This window comes from Malaya genurostris, chromosome 3, assembly GCF_030247185.1.
Source record: "Malaya genurostris strain Urasoe2022 chromosome 3, Malgen_1.1, whole genome shotgun sequence".
NCBI classification, from domain to species: domain Eukaryota; kingdom Metazoa; phylum Arthropoda; class Insecta; order Diptera; family Culicidae; genus Malaya; species Malaya genurostris.
Window position 1 is genome coordinate 255223996 of NC_080572.1, and position 25125 is coordinate 255249120.

Consider the following 25125-nt stretch of genomic DNA (forward strand, 5'->3'; position numbering starts at 1 on the left):
AGAAGCGTTTCGATGTTGTATTAAAAGAAATATCCATAGTGGCAAAAGTTATTAAAAAGGGATGTTAAATCAAAAAGCATAGGCAATACTGGTTTAGTTCAACACTGTATAAATGAGGGTCATGTTTTTGATTTTGAGAACGTTTAAATTTTAGATGAAGTACAAAGAACTGACACACGTTAACAGCTGAGATGTTCTATATAAAAATTAGAGGAGAGTCGAACACGTTTAACCTTCAACGAGATTCGATAAAGTTTAGATCAGCATACAACGGACTAGTTGACAAAATTAAAAACCTCTATACAGCCAGACAGAGAGAGCGCAAAAGACAAGACAGTTGAAAATGTGAAGTGTTGTAGTGTAGACGTCATTAGCATGTAAGTTAAGTGTTAAAATTCAATGTTTAGAGTTAGCTTACTTGACAAATATATGTTTTTAGATAGCCGCTGAGGATGACCGAACACCTTAGTAGGTCGAAACGTCCGGTTAAATGTACCGATCAGTTATTACTTTCACCGAAAAAAAATCGATGACCGTCCATATCAGATGGAGTATAGTTCGATAGATCAGAGTCGTATCCCAAAAATATTGATGCTAATACAAGAACATATATTTGCTACTTCGTAGTCTTTTATTGTATCAAGTTATCGATTTGAGTTGAATCACCATTGATTGATTGACATATTAGAAACAATTATGTACTTTGAACCTAACTACACTGAAGTCTTTTTTATGCGAGTTTACGTACCGCATAAAAAAACCGCATAACTCTGAAAATTCGCATAAAGAAAACCGCATAACTCTGAAACTTCGCATAACTCTGAAAATTCGCATAAAAAAGTCGTATAAAAAACCGCATAAAAAAGGACCTTAGTGTACGTTGTTTAAGTGCGCAATCTAAAATTAGCTTTTAAACATTTTCAACAGCTCTTTAAAGCCTAAAATAAACTGTTTCAGCGTTTTTTATGGGAAATTCGTCAGTTTTTACTAGTCGATGTTGCTTTCTCAATAAAAATTTCGTAAAAGTGATGAGATTTGCTCTGACTAGATCAAATGCCAAACCCCAAATACTGCTAATGTTTGAAACATAATCATATAAAATATTAAGCTCTTTTTTAGCACAATTGAACTATATTCAATACTCGAGATTTTGACAGTACTATTGATAGTGAGATGAAAAGAACCGCATGCATTCAATCGTGATATGACAATACTTATTTCAAAACGTCCAATCTAACAACGGCATCATGTAGTTAAGTGTTCTAAATGGAAAGTGTGCTCAGAACACTTGGTCATTTGAGTCTACTCGTGCTATTTATATTGTATTGAAAAATTCGGGTCAACGGAGAATGGATTTATATCGACAAAAATTTCGTGCCATGATTTATTACGACTTTTACCGAGGTTTATTGCAGTAATAGTGTACTAATGAACTCACTTAAACTTGTTTTAATCTCGGCTTGAATTTAATCGCGTTCGGCGTGCTCGCCAGGGAGAATTTTAGGATCGACGTTCACAATCAGCTGTTGTGTCAGAAAACATTGATATTGTAGCGCTGCGATCGGGCCGTCATCGGGCAATTTTGCACAATTTGTATCAACTACGTCAACCTAATAGCTGATCGAATAAGATTGACGTTTACATTTTGTATCGCTAGTGCAAAGGAATGAAAAGATACCAGAACAAGCCATTATCGACGCGACGTCCCCCCGATAGCGTGACAAAAAGTATCCGATATTCGATCAATGCTTGATCGGAGAAATAGGTATAAAGTGTTTGATGGACAGAGCAGATGTTTGGATGTAAGGTATATGTCGGGTGACGGCCAGGATGTAGACCATGTTCGATGTACGCGCTATTGTGTCTGACTGGCGTTTTAGAGTGACTAAAACAAGATTCAGAGTGGCGAAATGGTAGCGCGTGTGCACGGAATCTGTGCGTATCTTTGAGCGTATCTTTTTACAAAAATTCATCTTTTCTGTTAGTTTTTCATTCATTTGGCTTCTCCAATATATGTTTCCGCTCAGTCATTGCAAAACTGATCCGATATGTTGTTCTAGTTTCGAGTATAGAGGTTTTTACCTTAAGATCATTCACCTGTTTGGGGCAGAAACAATTTCTGACCCTATGTTCGGTGGACTGCATGGAAAGCATCGCGCTATAGCCATTCCTAGAGCAGCCGTCACGCTCCTTTTTTTTTGTATTTCTTCACTCTTTGGTACTAGCGATATTACCGAACGAACTTTAGTGTGTAGTCTAACAAACCCACCCCGCGATCTCATTGACAGCAATTGAATTTTATCAACATTCGGCATCACACTAAACTTCGTTCGGTTATTTTCTCATCGTTTAACAGTTTTGAACAACTGAACTACCGAATATTCTCATCCTACTGATATATTAACACATATAAACATTCATGAACGGCAGTGTTTCGGGGTACCGCTGTGATAAAACGTTATTTTCATCGAAAAAAATTAGCTACCGAGATTTCTCGGTTAATTTTTAAAAAGGGTGTATAAGCAAGTGACAGTTTCTCTTTAATTACTCTCTCTTTCGATTATTGTGATGTGATTGAAGAGATTTTCTTTGATATCACTATTCTGTTTGAAAGTCTAAAGTTTCGGGTATCATTTCATGCAAAGAGTTGAGTGATAAAGGTGAAAACCGCTTGGTAATTAATAGAAGAGAAAGTAAACAAAGAGAAACTGTCACTTGCTTATACGCCCTTTTGAAAAATTAACCGAGATTTATGTAGCGTTGACACTATTGCTGGTTGCCAGCGTGCTGGTGCCAGTATACTGGCACGCCAGCAGCTGGCAATGTTTACACTATTGCTAGCCATTTCTTGCTGGTAAAATTGTTAAAAATTTTAAACTACAATGAAATATATCCTTCAATGTTTTAAATCATCAATCTTATTTTCTATATCTATCCACTTTACGCGAACGAATGTTTTTAACTAAGAAAAACATTAAATGCGTTCGAGAAGTACAATATTTTCATTCATTTCCGTCTCCATCTTGAATTTCTTCGCCAGCATCGTTTGCCAGCATGAAATTCAGAACAATAAAAAATTCTCATGCTGGCAACAACCAGCAGCTGGCAAGCGCTTACATTATGCTGGTAGCGTGCTGGAGGGCCCAAAGTGCTGGTAGCCAGCAGAAGTGTAAACGGGGCAATAAACAGCTGAGATGGCTTTTGTTTCACAATTAGAGGTGTACGTGTGCGATGATGACCCACATGATCAGTTCGGAATGAATTCCGAATCAAAGGCGAATGAGCGAAAATTTTTTATTCAGAATTCCATGTAGATCAAATCCGAAGGGTAACCCCGAATAAGAGAAAAACGAATTGACAATTCAGTTCGCATCTTCTCACTCAATTCCGATAGATTTTCGAACCAACCGGTTGGAGACGAAATTCATTCGGTATCGGTTGTTGCACTAGATTCTCCATTGATTAGAATTTCACACTTTTTTTAAGCTCATGGCACCCAAATCGTGGTGGTATATCGTGTCGATCGTGGTGACATCTGCAATTGTTCGCCACACTAATTAAGAAAACTTTACACACAGTTCATATGTGAGGCTGTATATCAGTTATCTGTGATTGTACTGATTTACCTTCACCTTATATTGACAGGTTCTTTTGTCACGCTTCATTATTTTCATCAAAAAAATTTAAACGAAAATAAAATGAGAACTCATTTTTGAAATACTATTGAATTTCATTATTATTACACCCGTTACTATACGAAATATAACAGACGTAATAATACTAATAGTCTGTTATAAACATTCTTATAAACAGTATCACTGAAGCAGGATGTAATTAACACCCGGAATACGTAGATGTATTATTACGTCTGTTAATATTGATGGAAAAGCGTCGGAAAAATGTGCTCAATGCACTATCACTATCAAATGCATCTTGGAGCTATGCTTATCAAATGCATCTTGGAAAAGATATAATAAGCTTCAATGTGCACACCAAAACGCAGGATACGAGAATGATCCGCATTTGTAGCCAACTCATAAAATGACAATAATTTTCCGTTTTTACACTAACTCTTGCTTTGAAATAAGTAAATGTGCAGTTAGTTTGAAGTCAATTTGATATTCTCACTGAAAAAAGTGAGTTGTAAATAATAGAATAAACTAAAAAAACGAGTTCATACTATTTCATTCTGTTAGTATACTAAATATAACAGAAGTGTCCGCATCTCGATGTACATTGAAAGTATATTCAACCACATTCAAATTATTGGCAAACTTTGTCTTGCGCAGGTTTTGATTTTTTTAGAGGGATTTGCGGTACCTCTGTAATAAAAAATAATCAGCCGCTGTAAAAGAAATGCACCCGAGTTTTGTTCGTTCGGCTTGCGCTGTCAAAAAAAGATTGCGTTAGTGTGCGTACAGTTCTTGTTTGATGTTTGGAAATTCGATGCATAAGGAAAAACAAAACCTGACGAGAACGCGTCTCGCTGCGAAAAGATTTATTCTGTTTTTAATGTTCTAAAAAAAATAATGAAAATTAAGTGTAATTCCAGTGAATCAAATTTAAAAATGTGGCTATAGTGCAGTACAATGATTTCGACAGCGTAGTTTATGGGGAAACGTCACTATCTGGGGCTTAAAGTGGAATTCAAAAGAGCGCCTGGAATTTGTTGATAGTGGGTGGATTTGTGAAGTGTCTGGCAAGGGTGATAAAATCGTTCTATGGTGGGGGGAATATCTGCCAAGAAATGCGAAGAAAACATTGCATGAAGTGATTCAATCGAATGTCACTGATTTGTTTGAGCGCGAATAAGTCCTTTTTATGGGATGTTAATGTTCTGTATTAACGTATTGATCGATTGGGTATAAAAATTGTCACGATCTCCTGAAAGCGAGATGATTCGAAAATAGCTTGTTAACAACAGTAGTAAAAAGTGTTAGTAGCCACCAGAGGGACTCGACATGGCTGGTTATAAGTGTGTAAATTTCATCGATTTATGCCGCTTGTGTGCTAGCAGCGGCGGAGGTAAAACCGGAATATTTTCAGACGAAGGAAAGCGGAAAAACATTCTGTCAAAGATTACCGATTGTTTAAAGATTAAAGTATGTACATGCAACCACTCCGTATTGATAGTTCACTTCTAACGAGTTGTTCTGTTTTAGGTACACGAGAAGGACCGCTTGCCGAAAAGTGTTTGCTCGAAATGTCTGAAACAATTGGACACCCAGGTGGAATTCAGGGAATCTGTTGTGAAAGCCCAAGGAATGCTGGAGAGCTGTCTAAACTCGACGAAACTGCGCAATGGGGGAATGGTTTATATAAAAGATGATTCTGTTAGGGATCAGCATTCCGACCAGTCAAGCAATGTTCTTAGTCCGATTAAATCAAATTCCGATGTTTCTGGTAAGAATGAAAAGCTTATGGATCAACAGAAGATTTTGTTTTGTTTTAATTCGAAACAATTAAAAACTAACATTTAATTCTTCTCACAGCATCTACCGCAATAACTCTACCAACAATCCAGACACAATCGTTGCCAACTCAAACCCAGCAAGTTAAGTTAGTCCCAACAACGGTTACCAGCACGGCACAGCAGCCAGTCGTGTCGATTCCATGTACTCCAACCATGACCACACCAATTATCATAAACAATATCTCGAAAGGTTTTACGCAATCCACTAATACTATTCCTGCGACGGCCACCATCATGGCTCCGAATGCCGATTTTCTGAGTAGCATTATGCAGGCCGTTGGGATTCAGTCCGGTGAAGCGCAGTTGGAAAGGTCAAATGTGCAACATCAGCAGCAAGTTTCGAATCAGCAATCACAGCAACAGCAACAACAACAAATGGCTCAATATACAATTACTTTAGATGGGCAGACCATCAAAGCCAATCAGATTCATTATAAGATCCAGGATACTAATCAGACGTTTGTTTCTGCTGGAGTGAACAATGAATCGGAACAGCCTGTGTATGTTTCATCTCTTAGTGCTCAATTTTGTTAAGGGGTTAATTTTACTGTCTGTTTTTCAGAGCTTACCAACAAATGGACGAGTTTCTCAAATTGAAAACACCAGTTAAATCGATCAAGAGAGAATCTATGGAGAAAATGTCGGTTAGTACAGCGTCTACTAAGAACGAAAGTAATCTTGAATTGGTAATTAATGCAGTCACTGTTTTTCCTTGCAGCCTGAATCTGCAGCAGCGAAAAAACCAAAAATTAGTGTTCTATTCAAATCACCTCCAACCAGTCAATCTACGTTAGTCACAACAACACCAACCAAATCTGGTGTTTTAGCCACAACGAGTTCGCCAGTGGCCGTTTCTAGTAGTCCGATCAGTATCACACCAGTCTCTTCGGCAACAAGCATTGGGAGTTTCTCTACGGGAGCAATGATCACAAGCACACCGGTCAGCGGTGTGTCCTCCGGCAGTACACCTGTAAAAACTGCAACCATTCCGGTGCTGGACGCCAGTAAAATGATGCAAAGCAATAAATGTATAGTTCCCATCATGTTGAAAACGGATGTCGGTGGAGATCAGATTGCACTTGCTCCTATTGGCAATGTGGGTGATGTAAGCAAAGGTGTTCTTCCCAATGTGCAGTACGTACAGATGAAACTTCAACCGGGATCGGACGGGATGTTCCGGCTTGCCCCGATGCAGATGCCACCTGCCCTAACATTGACTCCGCAGGGTTTGCAGCAATTTGGCATTCAACCGTTGCAGACAGTACAAACACAACACACTCAGCAGCATCAGATCCAGATTCAACCACAGACCCATCTGACAATGCCAAGTGTTCAGGTTCCGTTATCTAACTATTTAAGTCTAGTCGAGAAATCATCTCAAATGCAAGCTGCAAGTGACCTACAAACACCGCAAGCCAATCTGGTTATCACAACACAGCCGATTCAACAGCAACAACAACAACAGCAGCAGCAATCACAGCAACAACAACAACAGCCACCCCAACAACAGCCACTGCAACAACAACAATTACAATCTCAAGGACATCAACCATCGCAAGTTCAAATTATCAGTCGATCAACGATGCAAACTCAACCTACGCCACAACAATCTCAACCGAAACCTCAAAAGCCTAATCCTCCACCGCAGCCAGTGCAGCAACAGCAACAGCAACAGCAACAGCAACAGCAACAGCAACAGCAACAGCAACAGCAACAACAACAACAACAACAGTCAGTCAACAGAAACCGCCCAGTAGAGCACGAAAGTCAACTGAATTCCTCCACGGAATCCAACGAAGGATCATTAACGGCCCAATCCATTGCTGCCACACAGCAGATGAAAGCCATTTCGGCTCTCTCCGTGAAGCAGGACTCGCTGGAGCACGGTGGAACGACCAGCAGTAGCACGGCGTCCGCCGGTGTCAGTTTCACCTCATGCGATGTTTGTTCAAAATCGTTCAAACGCAAGGAACACTTGATGCAACATCTGAAATCGCACGTCGGATTGCGGCCATTCAAATGCGAAGAACCCGGCTGCGACAAATCGTTCAGCCGGAAGGAACATCTAATGAGACATATTGTATCGCACACAGGGAAGAAATTGTTTTCCTGTCCTGTGTGTCGAAAGTATTTCTCTCGAAAGGACAATTTGAACAAGCACAAAAAGTAAGTAGAAATTTGTTGTATTTTATTCGGGTGTGCGCCATTTGGGTTATATTCGTTATAACTTTGGCATAATTCCGATTGTGTATATTTCCTTTTGATATTCGACTCATTCTAATGTTTGTATGTTTGAAACCACCATCAGTTCGAAGCATTACCAGTGGATGCAGGTGATGCCTTACAGCAGATCCGAATTTGATTTTCAGATAGCTTTCATATTACTGCTGTTAAGAAGGCCAAAATGGGTTTTGAGGACCCGGCGCCTCCCAGCAAGAACATTCGGCTATATAATAAAGAATTTCGCTGTACCAGTTTGAACCTGCCTGATGGTTTGTTTGTTAGAACGGTGCATCTTACTCATTTCAGACCTTCAGGGAGCATCACTCATATGACTCAGGTTGGCAATCCACTCCATCGTCCAGTCATTCACTTGTAAGATACCCTGATACACTCTCAGCCCCTCTTCTTTTGATATTCGACTTGGTCTAATTGCCTAATTCTAAATATGATCTCGACGCAGGTTTGTTTTTTGTTTTGTCATTTGACCTTAGCTAAAGTATGTACATGTTTCTTTATTAATTCTCGGATTTAACCATGAGCTACAGTCATACGTGTCGTTCAGCTACAGTCGAACGTGTCGGAGATGGAAAGTGGGTCCATTGAGATAATCCAAAACGATGGATAACTTATGAACCCCCACCCCGATCATCATCATCGATGGCCGCTCAGAATATTAATGCTCTGAAGGTTATCGTCAGTTAATGGTGGATTCAGTTGGGAGTGGTGAGCTGCGGCAACCGAGTGAAAGGATCAGGGAGGAGGTCTATCGACGACAATTGATGCATTTGAGCCGAGCATTGTAAGAAAAACGTCCACAATACATCGATGGACAAGACAAAGTAATTTTGCAACATGACAATGCTGACCCACATTAGACACTGGCGGTCAAACATACTTAGAATCGCTTAACTGGGAAGTCATACCCCACCTGTCATATAGCCCAGACATTGCTCCTTCTGATTACTATTTGTTCAGGTCGATGCAGTTTGGCCTAGCTTTAGCCAACACTTTTCCAATTACGATGAAACCAAAAAGAAATGGATTGCCGACCAAACCGGTCGAATTTTTGAAAAGAGTATCCGTAAATTGTCAGAAAGATTGGAAAAAGTAGTGACTACCGGTGAACAATACTTTGAATATTTAATTAGTAATCATTTTTACCTAAAATAAAACTTTTCCGAGGCCCGGAGGGCCGAGTGTCATATGCCAATAAAATCAGCTCGACGAACGGAGCAAATGTCCGTGTGTGTATGTGTACACTGAGGATACTACACGTTGGAAAATCATACGAATGTACTTTGATTTTTCGTTACAAATTTTTCTATTAAATATCAGTTTTGAACTATGACTGGAAATATTTCCATCAAAGAGCAAACTATGAATATTAACCTACAAATTTACGAATTTCATAGATTCACGTATGGAAATTCCTAATAACATATAATAATCATACGTTCTTCGTATGAACATCTTATTATTTTAGAATGAAAACCAAAGAAATTTTCTTAGAAAATTCATCAGTGTTGTATGACATAAATAAGTAGGAGAAATAATTTTTTTAAAACATTTCATTCCTTTTTGCCTTTCTCTATAGAAAGGTATTAGAATTGCTGGAAAAACCGACTTTCGAACGGAGCCTCGGAGACCCATAGTGTTATATACCATTCGACTCAGTTCGACGAGATCGGAAAATGTCAGTGTGTGTGTGTGTGTGTGTGTGTGTGTGTGTGTGTGTGTGTGTGTGTGTGTGTGTGTGTGTGTGTGTGTGTGTGTGTGTGTGTGTGTGTGTGTGTGTGTGTGTGTGTGTGTGTGTGTGTGTGTGTGTGTGTGTGTGTGTGTGTGTGTGTGCACTTTTCGAAGATATTTGAACGCGCTCAATTTTCTCAGAGATGGCTGAACCGATTTTGACAAACTTGGGCTCGTTTGAAAGCTACTGTCGGACCATTGATCAAGTTCGAAGATCAAATGGCTGTGACTTTTGGTTCCGGAGATATGATTGTATAAGTGACGTTACCGACAAAAAGCGTTGTATTGTTTAAGCACCTCGAAAAAAGCCTTCATGCAAAATTTGAGCTAAATCGGACATGCGTAAGGGGTGCTGCTCGGTGGTAAAGATTTGACAATTTTCGATCTTGAAAAAGCACCATAGGGAGGAGTACATGAAATTTCCAAAATCGAAAAATTTTGTTGATGCCGAAACTCTTAAAACTGCATGAAACATCGAAATTTAGTGTCATCTCAAAAAAAATCAACTTTCTGGGACTTCAACTTCTGGGATTTTCATATTTTTTCTAAGTCCCAAAAAGTCGACTTTTTCAAAAAATTTTTTTTTCGAGATTACACTAAATCTCGACGTTTCATGCAATTCTAAGCCTTTTGGCATCAAAATTTTTTTTTCGTTTTCGAAACTTTCATGTACTCCCCCCTATGGTGATTTTTCAAGATGTATGAAAATTCCACAAAGTGGACTGAGAAGGCTTTTTTTTGATTAGCATCACTGTTCTCATACAAATAGACAACGCAAATGTCAAGCACTAGTTTGGAAAAATGATGCTGACTGTGTGACATAAACACTGAAGCATGCTTTTGTGAACTACTCGAATCAATCTGAATCAATTGGTGTCAAACTTAGTATCCAAAATTATTTAATAAAAGTATGAAACATATTTTCATGAGACTGTTATGAAAGAAGAGAAAGGCATTATCACACCACTAGGTGGATTAAGAAGGGTTTTTAATGAATTTATTTACATTTTCATGTTACTATGTTTGAAATCCATCCTCAAATCAAATAGTAATTTTAATTTACTTGAGCAAATGAAATAGCGCCGATAATTTCAGTTTTCGTCCAACAAATTAGGGCGATTATACTCACTCCATACTCTGAAAATAAAAAGATTTAATAAGTACACAGCGCACTGGGTAGACTGGTTAAATCTACCTCTAAATACTAGCAACGTACTAGCCGGAATCGAAAAATCCTTAAGTAAACCATCAGCGGAAGCCATGTTTTCACTATATTGGATCGAGTATCATACGCGCTAACTATGATTTTTTCACATAAGATGTAACCATAAATAAAATAAACCTAGATTCCCTAGTGTAATAATAATGTAGTTGAGCAACCCGTGACACCAAAAGCGCCGTATGGTGTAAAATGGGTGCGTAAATGCTCCTAAAATGCATGTACAAAGTTGCCTGCGCATTTAACTCAACCACAGCAGCTTATGGAAAAAAGTACAACCGTTTCTCACTAAAAGCTGTAACCGAAATAGTTACAAATGTATCAGAAATTAAAACTAAACGGCTCAAGTGGAACGTTTCCCTAGATCGGATGATTACTTTCCGAGTTATACAAATTGTTATGTAAAAAATTTCAGTTGTTTTGATATCTTTTTGCATCTTCCTGAAAGTATTTACGCTATTGTTTTTGTTTTTATATCTGATGATTATTTTCCGAGTTATATAAATTTTTATTTCTAAATTTGAAGTTTTTTGACAATATCTGTCACAATTGACCTTGAAAGTATTTTTTTTTATTTTTAAATACCTTATCGTAACGAGTCGTAGATCGTAAGAATCCGTCAATCATTCACGGCGATATCGATTTTTTCACCTTATTCCAATAGTTGGGGTTCTGAACGAAAAAATGACGCTTGGAATCTAAATAAGATACAATTTTCAATACAATCATTTCTGAGTTTGTTGGCCACTTACATAGCAAGTGACGACTGTTGCTGTTTGTTAAGACAGCCCTTGGAGTTACTAACAGATCGGCTGAAAAGTTCGTATCGTTTCTATGAGAGAGCGCCACTAGAATTAAATCCATACCATTTTCAGTTAGTACCAACCTTCAAAAGATACGTGTATAAATTTGACAGCGGTCTGATTATTAGTTTGTGAGATATTGCATTTTGAGTGAAGCTACTTTCGTTATTGTGAAAAAATGGAAAAAAGGAATTTAGTGTGTTGATGAAACACTACTTTTTGATGAAAAAAAGTGCCGCCGATATCAAAAAATGGCTTGATGAGTGTTATCCAGGCTCTGCACCGGGCGAAGCAACAATTCGTAAGTGGTTTGCAAAATTTCGTACTGGTCATATGAGCACCGAAGACGATGAACGCAGTGGACGTCCAAAAGAGGCTGTTACCGATGAAAACGTGAAAAAAATCCACAAAATGATTTTCAATGACCGTAAAGTGAAGTTGATCAAGATAGCTGACACCCTAAAGATATCAAAGGAACGTGTTGGGCATATTATTCACGAATATTTGGATATGAGAAAGCTTTGTACAAAATGGTTACCGCGATCGATCACAAACAATAACGAAAAACCATGCTGAAATTGAACGAATTGGGCTTCGAATTGCTCCCTCATCCACCGTATTCTCCAGATTTGGCCCCCAGTGACTTTTTCCTGTTCTCAGACCTCAAGAGAATGCTCGCTGGTAAAAAATTTAGAAGCAATGAAGAGGTAATCGCTGAAACTGAGGCCTATTTTGAGGCAAAGGACAAATCGTACTACAAAAATAATATCGAAAAGTTGGATGATCGCTATAATCGCTGTATCGCCTCTAATGGCAATTATGTTGAATAATAAAAACGAATTTTGGCAAAAAAATGTGTGTTACTATTAAACGATACGAACTTTTCAGCCGAACTGTTATAGCTAACCCTAGCAACGGTAGCAACAAGGTAGAAACAGGAGTATGGAATTTTCACTTTGTACTTTGAATTGGATGAATAAAGACCCATTTTTTGGAATACGTAGATTTCTTCAATTATAATGAAGTACAACAGAGTTATTAAAAGATTGAATACAGTACTATTCAGCATAGTATTTTGGCTCGATTGGTTTTTAGCACGGTTCCTTTTTGGCAACACTTTAACTGTAACACGATAAACCTTATACTGGAAATTCTGCATTATTTTCGAATTCAAAATGATAACCCATATATTTTTATAATGAAAAGATTGTAACTGTCTTCAACCACAACCACTGAAGAAACGAAATTTTCATATCACTTAAATATATTAAAAAAAAAAGAATTTGTATATGTATCTACAGAAGAAAGCGATGATTTCAAAGACAGCAATATTTTTTTCGTTCGTTTTGTCAAAATTTGCAGTATTTTTTACAATCTGTCTCAATTGGTCTCAAAAACAAAGTAGATTCCAGATTGTTGATACCTCGTTGTAATAGCTTTTTAAACAAGCCATAGTTGGTTGAATTCCGTATATTTTTAGCGAAGATATTGGCATATAACGATGTTTGAAAGTAAAGTGAAACACGATTTTCAATACGACGCACATGGAAAACTGTGCACAGCACTTAAAAGACAGTGTACAGCATCCCTTTTCATGACATTTTGAGCAGTGAGATGAAACCTTTTTGCCTTCTTATATATAAAGGTTATGCAATCACTGAGAAAATCAACTTTCGAATCGATCGTCATATACCATTCGAATCAGTTCTTCAAGATTACCAAACGTCAGTTTGTAAGTGTGTGTGTATGTGTGTATGCTACAAACACATGTACTCGCTTTTCTCTGAGTTGGCCGGAAGAATGTTCACAAACTTAGTCTCTAATGAATGATCTCTTGGTCATGTACTACATGGAATGAGAAGTCCCGGGCCTGTCACAGAAAAGACATGAATAGTTTCGAACCGTGTATATTTTTGTTGAGAACAAGCTTCTTGATGGCTTAATACCAGATTTCATTACAATCTATCCACTATTAGTATTTGAACAATAGCTGTGTCCGACGAGTTCTAGTTTTCATCAAGCTGTTAAAAAAGACGCACCTGCATAAAAGCAATAGTGAAATTGAATGATTTGCGGTACGGATTGGTCCACCATCCCCTGTATTCTTAAGACCTGGCCCCCAACGACTATTATCTATTTCCAACCTGAAAAAGTTTCTCCAGGGAAAGAACTTCTTGTCGAATGAAAATCATTGCACAAACGGAAGCTGTTTTTGAAAGGGGCATCAAAATGTTGGAGGACCGATGCGTCAAATGTATCGCTCTAGATGGAGATTATTCTGAAGAATAAAAAAATTTTCACGGTTTAAAATCGAATTTTTCTTTGTTAGGCCCGGTACTTCTCATTCCATGTAGTAGCCTAATATTGAATCACCTGTATCATACTTCTCAATTTTACCAGAGTGCTTACCCGATTAGATTCAAACGAAAGTCCCATCTACAAACTTAGATTCATACGAAAAGTCGTATGCTCCCCTATAAGGTTCCTGAATTTCATTTGGATCCGACTTCTGGTTCCAGGGCTACAGGATGATATGTGTAACGAAATCAAAATAATGACACTTATGCTTCTCGGAGATGTCTGGACGGATTTCGTCAATAATATTATATTAATATTCGAATGAATGGTCTTAAGATCCCATAAAACTATTTTGTTTTTAATCAGATCCAACTTCCGGTTCAGGAGATATAGGGTGATTAGTGGAAATATGTCAATTTCACATAAATTATTCGGGTTTGCGGATTTCGATAGTCGATTACCAAAAAAAAATTATTTCAGTTTACCGGTATTCGGTATTCGATTCTGAAGGAAACCAAAAATTTAATTTGAAACGCATTACGATTGCTCAAAGATGGCTACACTGATTTTCAAAAAAATCAAATCAAATGAAATGGTTTACAATCCCTTAATGGACTACGGCTACACTGATTTCCGAATTCCGGTTCCAAATATATCAAAAGTAGAGGAGCTCATTAGTTTTTTAGGAGAAGGCCAAAACGAATTTCATAAATAAAAAAATTACAAATTTGGTGAATTTCCGACCAATTTCGATTCCGACTTCCGATGTTGAAATTACAGGGGGATGAATTTTTTAAATTCAAACCGAAAAAGAAGAGACGATACCCAAAAAAATCAATGTTGGGCTCAAAACTATTCAAATTTATTTTTCATAATAATTCATCGCCATATGAAGCGTTTTGGGTTATGCTGGTCCTTGAATACCGGTGCTGAAAGTACCGTGAATAATGACCCCAAACTCCAAAGTGGAACTCATTTCGACATCTCGTGGAATGTTCAATCGATTGTCACACGTTTAGATTCAAAGTAATAGTTTTATGGTTTCATACAATTTATCTTTTATGCTAAATGAAACAGTACTTCAACTTTATTTAATATCAAATAAACGAACGTTATGTCAAAGATTTTATAACAAACGAGCTTATGTTATAAATTTATACCTAACGAATTTAGAACAAATAACACACACTCAATTTATTCGATTTATGTTCGGTTTCAAAAATCATACCTTCTTTCATTCTAGAACTCATCAGGAAAACAGTAGTTCGGCACCGTTCCACTGTTCTATATGCAGTAAAGGTTTTTACATCAAAGGTCAATTTCTAAAGCACAAACAAATGCATGATTCTACGGCAACCGAGCAATCTCCGGAACAGAAGGTAAGCTAAGCCGAAAACCATTCAACATGTTTGAAACTAATTGGAATGATTTCAGTCTGTAAAAAAACTTCCGATCAAGGATAAGAATGATTCCGTTTCCGTACAACCTCAGCAGTCCCAGCAGCAACCTTCCAATCAAACGCAGTTACCTACTCAACAACAACAACAGCAACACCAGCAGCTACAGCATCAGCAACAGCAGCAGCACCAGCAAACGTCGCATTTGCAAACTAATACCGTCGTGCAACCGCAGCAAATCTTCACCATCCCAGCGCAGATCCAAAACAACGGCAAACCTCAAATAATACATCAGGTACAGATTGCGATGCCGAACAGTATGGCCAATACCCAGCAAAGCCAGCAGGGTTCTATCCAAAGCCTAGCAGGACTAGGAGGAGCAACCAAAACGGCCATCATCAAATCGGCGGATGGAAACTCTGCCACCGTCTATACCATCCCGTCAAATTTCATCATTGACGGGACGCAATTTATCGGTGCATCACGGGAGCTTTTGGGAAACATCAAAATCGAACAGATCACATAGGAACGAAAGTTCCGGTGGGTAGAGTAGCATCCGTTCGCATAGAGTCAAATCATTCCAGTGAGAATACAGTGTGGGTGTCCAGGAGTTTCCCGGAATCGAAACCTTTTTAAAGTTCAACCATGTTGAAGCCATAAGTTTTTTTCCATTGTTTTACGTTGCCATATTATTAGGAACTGACATGATTTTTGTTCAGTGAATGAAACGGTTAAGTTGTTCTATGTTTCATAGAAGAAAGGCTTTTTCTAAAATATGTAGTTGTTTTCTGATAAAAATCTTAGCTAGCTGTGTTAGTCTTTGGCCACAACATTTTAATAACACCGTACACATTGGATAGTTATAGTCATGAAGGCGTATCACAAATTTACACTGAATCAGAAATAGCATTTATAAGATTTTCCGAGTCGCTTTGTGAAGATTTCTTTTTAAATGACGCGATCCGGATTTCGTGTTGTACGTACAACATCGAGTTTGACTCGAACAAAATAGTTTAGGTTGTATTTCAGCTTAGGTTAAGACATAGACGTTAGGCAGGGTAAGATATATGTTTGCTTTCAACTATCATTGAATGTTAGTTTTTTATTAACTTATTTTGTTTGTCTATTTCGTGGTAAAAATTTATTACTTGCTTGACGTTTCATGACGTGTCCGCATTTTTAATCGGTAAAATATGTATTTTGTAATATAAGATTTCATGTGAGATGTGTAATTAATTGGAATGTGTTGTAAATATATAAATTGAAGTAAAATATCACCAGAATGTGTAAATAAAACTGTGTTTTTAATCTCCTGCTAATCGAATTTCAATAAGTTTTCAGCTTAATAATTTTAAATAATTTGAATTTTTTTTATGCTTTTTCCTTCAAATGCGAAGGCGTCCAGACAAAAATTTGACCATTTAACAAAAATCAAATGTTTCTACTTTGCAGTGTGCCACAGTCGATTTCTACAAGCTTAGACTCGTTTTCAAAGTACTTTCGGGTACTTTTGAATCAAGTTCGAAGATGAATTTGCTGTTGCTTCTGATGATATAATCGTATAAGTGACATAACCGACAGATTGCGTTTTTTCTCTCTCAGGAAGTTACCCAATGATCAAGTTCAAATGTATCATAGCTGATACTTCTGGTGTCGAACATGTTGTCGGATATGCGTTTTAAGTGCTTGACTCCGCTTTTGTGAAGTAGTCGAACCTGAATTTTTTTATGTAAGACTACGTCTTTATTTACCATGCTCACCTGGATGCATTTTCCAAATTTCACGATACTAAAGTGTAACGAAATTACTCCAAATTTCCTAATAACTTTTTTCCCTGTTTGAGTTTTTTTTTCTAATTCTTTCACGAAGCAAATGGAAGAAGGTGTAGGATTGTTATTGATGCCACTTATTATGTATATAAATAAAGGAAAAATAGGTCCAAACACGAAATATCAAAATCAACCGAATCTATAATTAAACCCTGTTGCACGTTTGCTAGCTTCAGTCTATGAAAATCCATGAGACACATCGAGTGCGCAGGCTGCCATCTACGTTAAGACAGTGGAACTACACCCGTGACCCGGCATTATTTAGCTGGTGCTTCTGTCAACGGCGAATATGAGGTTCCGTTCCGCAAGCCCAAACGCAGAAAAACAACTAGTTCTTCTGTGAGCATATCTGCTGTTGGACATTCGCAATGTGAGTTTCGCTTCAATCAAGAGTTATTGCATCATCCAGCTTGTGGTCGTTTGCATTGGAGAAAAAGAAAACGAAAAGTGGACAACGATGGGAAACATTATGCAAAATCAGCCGTTCTAATGGCTCTAAATGTTATTTAAAGAACTATTGAGATTGCTTTGTGCACTTTTCGCTGTGCGGACCACCAAACCAAACAAACGTTAACTACCATATTGCTGCATCCCGCTCGAGAAAAACAGTGTTTAATTTTACAATTTGGTTCTGCTGACTGCCAGAAATGAATCCCGTACAGCATTATGATAGTTTCTTTCACTGAAACATGCAAATCCGAAACGACATAATCGACATCAAAATTCTATTTGTTGCTATTTTTGTGACCGCCGTTGGGACCGCCAATTTTTGAAAAGCTACAAACGAAATCACGTAAAAAGAAAGCCCTTAACCAAAGCTGGTTTAGTTTTGAAATCGATCGGACATCTGAGCAGATGTGGTGCGGTTCGTTGGCAAAGCCAGTTTCACTTCAAACAAGATTGCGTCATCTTGCTGATGGTCGTTTACATTGGAGAAAAAGAAAACGTAAAGTAGACAACGATGGGGAACATTATACAAAATCAGTCGTCCTCAATGTTATCTAAAGAACTATTAATATTACTTTCCTTGCAAATCTAAGGTAAAAATGATCAGTTAAGTACAAATCTACAATAATTTGATGGGGTGCGCACTTTTCGCTGTGCACGGAACGACCGAAATTAGCTCTGCGCCTAATTCGTATTACTGTTTTTGAATTAGTTGATTTTAACAACAAAATTTCCAAAATAACTATAAATTTAGTTAAAATTGAGAATTTATTTGCTGAAAAAAACTCTTATTTTTAGAGAATGTGTTTAGTTGGCGAATATTCTGGACATAAACCAGCAATATTTCAATCCAACACGAAATTCTCATTGACAACTAATTTTGTTTTTAAAATCAGAAAATTTGTTTCTATTTATCTATCACCAGTTTATTAGCCACAAAATTCATGAGAAGTGTCAAAACAAAACAATCCATTAAAAAGCTAAAAGGGACAGTCTTGTTGAAACTGCTTGCAAATTGTTTAGATGTGTTACGCATGTGTTACGATATATCCATATATAAATTTCTAAACCGGTATGTAAAAATGACGTAAACTGTTAGTGGAAAGTGTATTTATTCAGAATTTGTGCGCATTTGAAGCGATTGTGCGTAATAATGTTTTTACGCGGAACAGTGAAGTGAGTTTCGAATGTTGCACTCTAATTGTACATGTCAAATGGTGTTTTTCTTCCAACCTTCCGGGCTATGCCGTCCGGTGTACTACTTGTATTCGGTTTTTGTTTTCCGAGTGCTCAAAGTTTTCAGTGAGAGAGTCGATTTCGCCAGTCGGTGTTGAACAGTCGTTCGCACCGCACGCGTATAGCTCTTGGCTCCTGGAATTTTTTTCTGGCTACCTAGAGTTTCATTGATTCAAGGCTTCAGTCTTTTTCAAGGCTACCTGAATCACTAACTAAGTGACTAAGTGATACAAAGAGTGATATTAGAGTGACTAAGTGATACAAATAGTGATATTAGAGTGACTAAGAAATTAATCAGCCTTTTTTAAGGCTAGCTAGGAGTCTAATCGAAGACTTATTTAGCCTAGTTAATTTAATTTAAAATTTCATTAATTTCAAAAATGCCTGCGTCCAACCGGAAAGGCAACAAGCCTAAGGCTAAAAATAATTCAATACGGAATAAATCACAATCCGTTATTCAACATTTTTCTAATAACATTCACGATCTTATAGAATCTGAATGTAAAAATAAAAGACAACGGACGGATTTCCCTTCCGTTGATCCTATGCCGTCTAACAATATTTACGAGATTCTTCCTGAATCCGATTGTAGCGACATAGAAGAAAATTCTTCAAAAATTCCCAAAATGGACGCTTGTCGTTCTGGGAAGAAACATCAATCTATGCCACCAGTGACGGTGATGATTTCCGACTTCAAAGCATTCCGTACTGAGCTTTCTACTTTTCTCCCGGAAGTAAAAGTCTCATTTCAAATCGGACGAAGAGGAGAATGTCGAGTCTTGGTGGATGGATTGGAAGATTACGAACGTCTTATTCGATATTTGTCCGAGAAACTTCATAAATTTTATTCATATGATATAAAATCAGACAGACCCTTCAAGGCTGTCTTGAAAGGATTATCAAATGATCAAAGTATTGATGAAATTAAAAATGAACTAAAAGAATTGCTTGGTTTTGCCCCTTCCCAAGTAATACTTATGAAAAAAAGAGCGAATGGTACTTCTAAACCACGCTCTGGAATTTCCCATGAACTTTACCTAATACACTTCAAGCGAAGTGATGTAAACAATTTGAAAACTTTAGAAAAAGTACGTTTCATTTCCCACATTAAAATTCATTGGGAACATTATAAACGGCATAATCGTATTGCAAACTTAACGCAATGTCGTCGTTGCCAAGGCTTCGGTCATGGAACCAAAAATTGTCATATGGATATACGGTGTTTGAATTGTGGTAATTCGCATTCGAAAGACGTTTGTCCAATGAACGAAACCACTGATAAATTTTCATGTTCAAATTGCAATGGAAATCATAAATCCAATTATTTGAAATGTCCTGTCAGGGAAAAATTTTAAACGCTCGTTCGCTTCGACAACAAGTCAAATCAACGACCTTAAATTTACAGAACATACCTGAAAATCAAAAAACCGTTACAAATGCCACGCCTAATTATACTAAGGCACTGATTTCTTCGAAACAAAAAACAGGTACGCCTGCCAATTCGTCTTCTAACGAAAACAATTTATTGACAGGTAGATCGACCTCGTCATCATCTTCTTCTAATGTCAGTTATGCTGGTATATTAGGTAGAAATCTATCACCTATTTCTTCTAATGTAAATAATCAAAACACAGGACCGCCTTGCAGTTCTTCTTCTAACGAAAACAATTTATTAATAGGTAGACCGACCAAATCATCTTCTTCTAATGGCAGTCTACCTACAAATATTCCTTCAATGCCATTCGCTTCTTTAAATGAAGTCGATTTAGGCGATATAACTGAAAATAAAATGATCTACCTACAAGATCAACTTTTTCAAATGATCATCCAAATGAATTCGACTTCATCACTTTTTGAAGCATTTCAAATCGGATGGAAATTTGCAAATAATATTATAATGAATTTAAAATTTAACAGTGATGTTAAATAATTATTTGAATATTTTAAATTGGAATGCTCGATCTTTGAAATCGAGTGAAGATGAATTTTATAATTTTCTCAAAGTTCATAAAATTCATATTGCCATTGTGACAGAAACTTTTCTTAAACCAAATGAAAAATTGAAAAGTAATCCACATTATGTGGTTCATCGATTTGACAGGTTTACTGGAATGGGTGGTGGAGTTGCCATTTTTGTCCAACGGCAAATTAAACATCGAATTTTACCTTCTTTCAATACTAAAGTTATTGAAAGCTTGGGAATCGAAGTTGAAACCATTCATGGAATTTATTTCATCGCTGGAGCATATTTGCCATTCCAATGCACCGGCGAACAATTAAATTTCTTTAAAGGCGATTTGCAAAAACTTACAAGATATCGATCGAAATTTTTCGTAATAGGGGACTTAAATGCTAAGCATGTCCAGTGGAATTGTAGGCAAAATAACAGTAATGGTAAAATACTTCATAATCAACTCTCAGCTGGTTACTTCACAGTTCTTCATCCCAGTAATCCTACTTGTTTCTCTTCCGTGAAAAACCCTGCTACAATTGATCTGGTTCTAACAGATCAAAGTCACATTTGTAGTGAACCGATTACACATGCTGACTTTGACTCAGATCATCTTCCAGTAACATTCAGACTTTCCAACGAAGCTATAATTAATCCAATTAGTTCTATTTTCAACTATCATAGAGCTAATTGGTTGGATTACAGATCTCACATTGAAAATCACGTGGATCATGAAACTATTTTAGAAAATTCTGCGGACATCGACACAGCAATTGATAATTTGAATCATTATATTATCGAAGCTAGAAATCTTTCAGTTCCCAAAGCTCAAACTAAATTAAATTCTCCTATCATCGATGACAATCTTCAACTGCTCATTCGGTTGAAGAATGTTCGTCGACGACAATATCAACGTTCTCGTGATCCAGCTATGAAAAACATAGTTAAGGATTTACAAAAAGAAATTAAACATAGATTTACTCTTTTGCGAAATGAAAATTTCGCTAAAGAAGTTGAACAAATTAAACCATATTCTAAACCTTTCTGGAAACTTTCCAAGGTTCTTAAGAAACCTCAGAAACCAATTCCTGCTCTCAAGGAAGGAAATCAAATACTTCTTACAAATGGTGAAAAAGCTCAAAAACTAGCTCAGCAGTTCGAGAGTGTCCACAATTTTAATTTAAACGTTGTGAGTCCTATTGAAAATGAAGTCTCACTGAAATATGATCATATTTCAACCCAAGTGTTATCACACGATGACATTATTGAGACGAATTTTGATGAAATTAAATCAATTATTAGGAAACTCAAAAACATGAAGGCTCCTGGTAATGATGGAATTTTTAATATTCTTATTAAAAATCTTCCCGATGTTGCCTTGAGACTCCTGGTTAAAATTTTCAACAAGTGTTTTTCATTAGCTTACTTCCCAAAAAGATGGAAAAACGCTAAAGTAATTCCTATTCTAAAACCTGATAAAAACCCAGCAGAAACATCAAGTTATCGCCCAATTAGCATACTTTCTTCTATCAGTAAACTTTTTGAAAAAATTATCTTGTTGAGAATGATGACTCATATAAATGAGAATTCAATTTTTTTACCAGAGCAGTTTGGATTTCGTCATGAACATTCAACTACTCATCAACTTGTCAGAGTAACGAACATGATAAAATCAAATAAATCTTCTGGGTTATCCACTGGAGTTGCTCTTCTAGACATAGAAAAAGCATTCGACAGTGTTTGGCACAAAGGTTTAATAGCAAAAATGTCTGATTTCCAGTTTCCTATTTATTTGATAAAAATGATTCAAAATTATTTAACTGATCGTACTCTTCAGGTTAGCTATCAGAATTGTAAATCTGAATTGCTACCCGTACGAGCCGGTGTTCCGCAGGGTTCGAGTGTAGCTCCAATCTTGTATAATATTTTCACTTCTGATCTTCCAAATCTACCCGTTGGTTGTCAGAAATCGCTATTCTGTGACGACACAAGTCTATTAGCCACAGGTAGAAATCTAAGAGTGATCTGCAGTCGCCTACAAAGAAGTTTAAATATTTTCAGTGATTATCTGTCAAAATGGAAAATTAAACCAAATGCAGCAAAAACGAAATTAATTATCTTTCCTCACAAGCCAAGAGCTTCTTTTCTTAAACCAAACAATAATCACATTCTCAAATTGAATGGCTTGGAATTGACATGGTCTGATCAAGCTAAATACTTAGGTTTAACGTATGACAAAAAACTCACTTTCAAGGATCACATTGAAGGAATCCAGGCAAAGTGTAATAAATATATTAAATGTTTATATCCTCTTATAAACAGAAATTCTAAGCTCTGTCTAAAAAACAAATTGTTAATTTATAAACAAATTTTCAGACCAGCCATGCTTTGTGCGGTACCAATTTGGTCAAGCTGTTGTTCCACCAGGAAGAAAACGCTTCAAAGGATTCAGAATAAAATTCTGAAAATGATTCTGAAGCGTCCTCCCTGGTTTAGTACAAATGAGTTACACAGACTCACAAATATAGAACCATTAGATGTAATGTCACATAATATTATAAGCAAATTCCGACAAAAATCGATGCAATCTTCAATTGAATCGATTCGCTCTCTGTATTAGTTAGTAAGTTAGTATATAAGTTCCTTTCCCCATTACACAATACAAGTAGGTTTAGAATTTTCCCTACACAAAAATCTCAGAATTGCGGAAGCAAATGATGTCTTCATGGTAATAACCAAATTATATATATATAAAGGGTGATTTTTTAAGAGCTTGAGAACTTTTTTAAACAATAAAACGCATAAAATTTGCAAAATCTCATCGGTTCTTTATTTTAAACGTTAGATTGGTACATGACATTTACTTTTTGAAGATAATTTCATTTAAATGTTGACCGCGGCTGCGTCTTAGGTGGTCCATTCGGAAAATCCGCTTTTTTATCGACAAATTTTGTTCAGCGATGAGGCTCATTTCTGGTTGAATGGCTACGTAAATAAGCAAAATTGCCGCATTTGGAGTGAAGAGCAACCAGAAGCCGTTCAAGAACTGCCCATGCATCCCGAAAAATGCACTGTTTGGTGTGGTTTGTACGCTGGTGGAATCATTGGACCGTATTTTTTCAAAGATGCTGTTGGACGCAACGTTACAGTGAATGGCGATCGCTATCGTTCGATGCTAACAAACTTTTTGTTGCCAAAAATGGAAGAACTGAACTTGGTAGACATGTGGTTTCAACAAGATGGCGCTACATGCCACACAGCTCGCGATTCTATGGCCATTTTGAGGGAAAACTTCGGAGAACAATTCATCTCAAGAAATGGACCGGTAAGTTGGCCACCAAGATCATGCGATTTGACGCCTTTAGACTATTTTTTGTGGGGCTACGTCAAGTCTAAAGTCTACAGAAATAAGCCAGTAACTATTCCAGCTTTGGAAGACAACATTTCCGAAGAAATTCGGGCTATTCCGGCCGAAATGCTCGAAAAAGTTGCCCAAAATTGGACTTTCCGAATGGACCACCTAAGACGCAGCCGCGGTCAACATTTAAATGAAATTATCTTCAAAAAGTAAATGTCATGTACCAATCTAACGTTTAAAATAAAGAACCGATGAGATTTTGCAAATTTTATGCGTTTTATTGTTTAAAAAAGTTCTCAAGCTCTTAAAAAATCACCCTTTATAACAGGGCTGAAAAGTCACCACTTGTGGCTGAACACCCAATTTAAATCTTAATAATTTAATTTTAACTCATATTCCAATAAATAGTTATTTAAAAAAAAAAAAAAAAAGAGTCGATTTCGCGAAGTCGAATGAGGAAAACAGCGTTTTAGAAGAAAAATTTCTAAAAAAGTTTATGTTTCGTTTACGTCTTTTTCTCCATTACAACATCGTATTTATACCTACCAATATAGAAAAGACAACCGCGACTGAAATTTTTTTCGGTGGCTAGTAGTCATTACGGTGTTAGCGTTATTTCGGCGACAGAGCGCCATATAGCTGCAAATTGCAGAATACAATTCAACCATTTATGTTGGTTCAAAACAACGTTTTATTTCTCTAATTCAACTAAAAAATTAGTTGAATGGATATTAAGTGTGCCTTAGCTAAGAAATGCCAGCACGTTTAATTGGTGAATTCAACTAAAAAAATAGCCATTTCAATAAATATTTTAAAATTATTGGCTAGTACTACGATCCTACTGATACTAAGAATCCTTCCAGGTCGGGGCTCGAACCTTCGACAACTGGCTTGTAAGACCAGCGTCCTATGCATTGAACCACCAACCCGGGCTAATTTTATGAAATCGACGTCCAACTTCATGGGTGCCACCACTCGGTGCGAAACGTTAGCGCTGTAGGGAAGAGCACACAAACATGTGGCAGATATACTTTGTGCGCCGTTCGACAAACGTGAGGCAACCGATTTGTTTGAAATTTTGTTTGTGGAAGTAATTGTCAACTGTGTTGAAAGTTGGAGAAATGGTAACCTTCAGGTTTTTTTTT

General features: G+C 37.0%; 1 protein-coding gene across 1 annotated transcript; it reads left to right on the top strand.

The window, feature by feature from the left end:
* The first annotated feature begins 4460 nt into the window (after positions 1 to 4460).
* On the top strand, positions 4461 to 16442 carry LOC131437020 (transcription factor SPT20 homolog). The gene is made up of 7 exons (XM_058606056.1): positions 4461 to 5102; positions 5163 to 5403; positions 5493 to 5973; positions 6036 to 6117; positions 6192 to 7639; positions 15006 to 15141; positions 15197 to 16442. Exons 1-7 carry the CDS (start codon positions 4962 to 4964, stop codon positions 15683 to 15685), a joined length of 3018 nt encoding a protein of 1005 aa, XP_058462039.1. The 5' UTR covers positions 4461 to 4961; the 3' UTR covers positions 15686 to 16442.
* The last annotated feature ends 8683 nt before the right edge of the window (positions 16443 to 25125 follow it).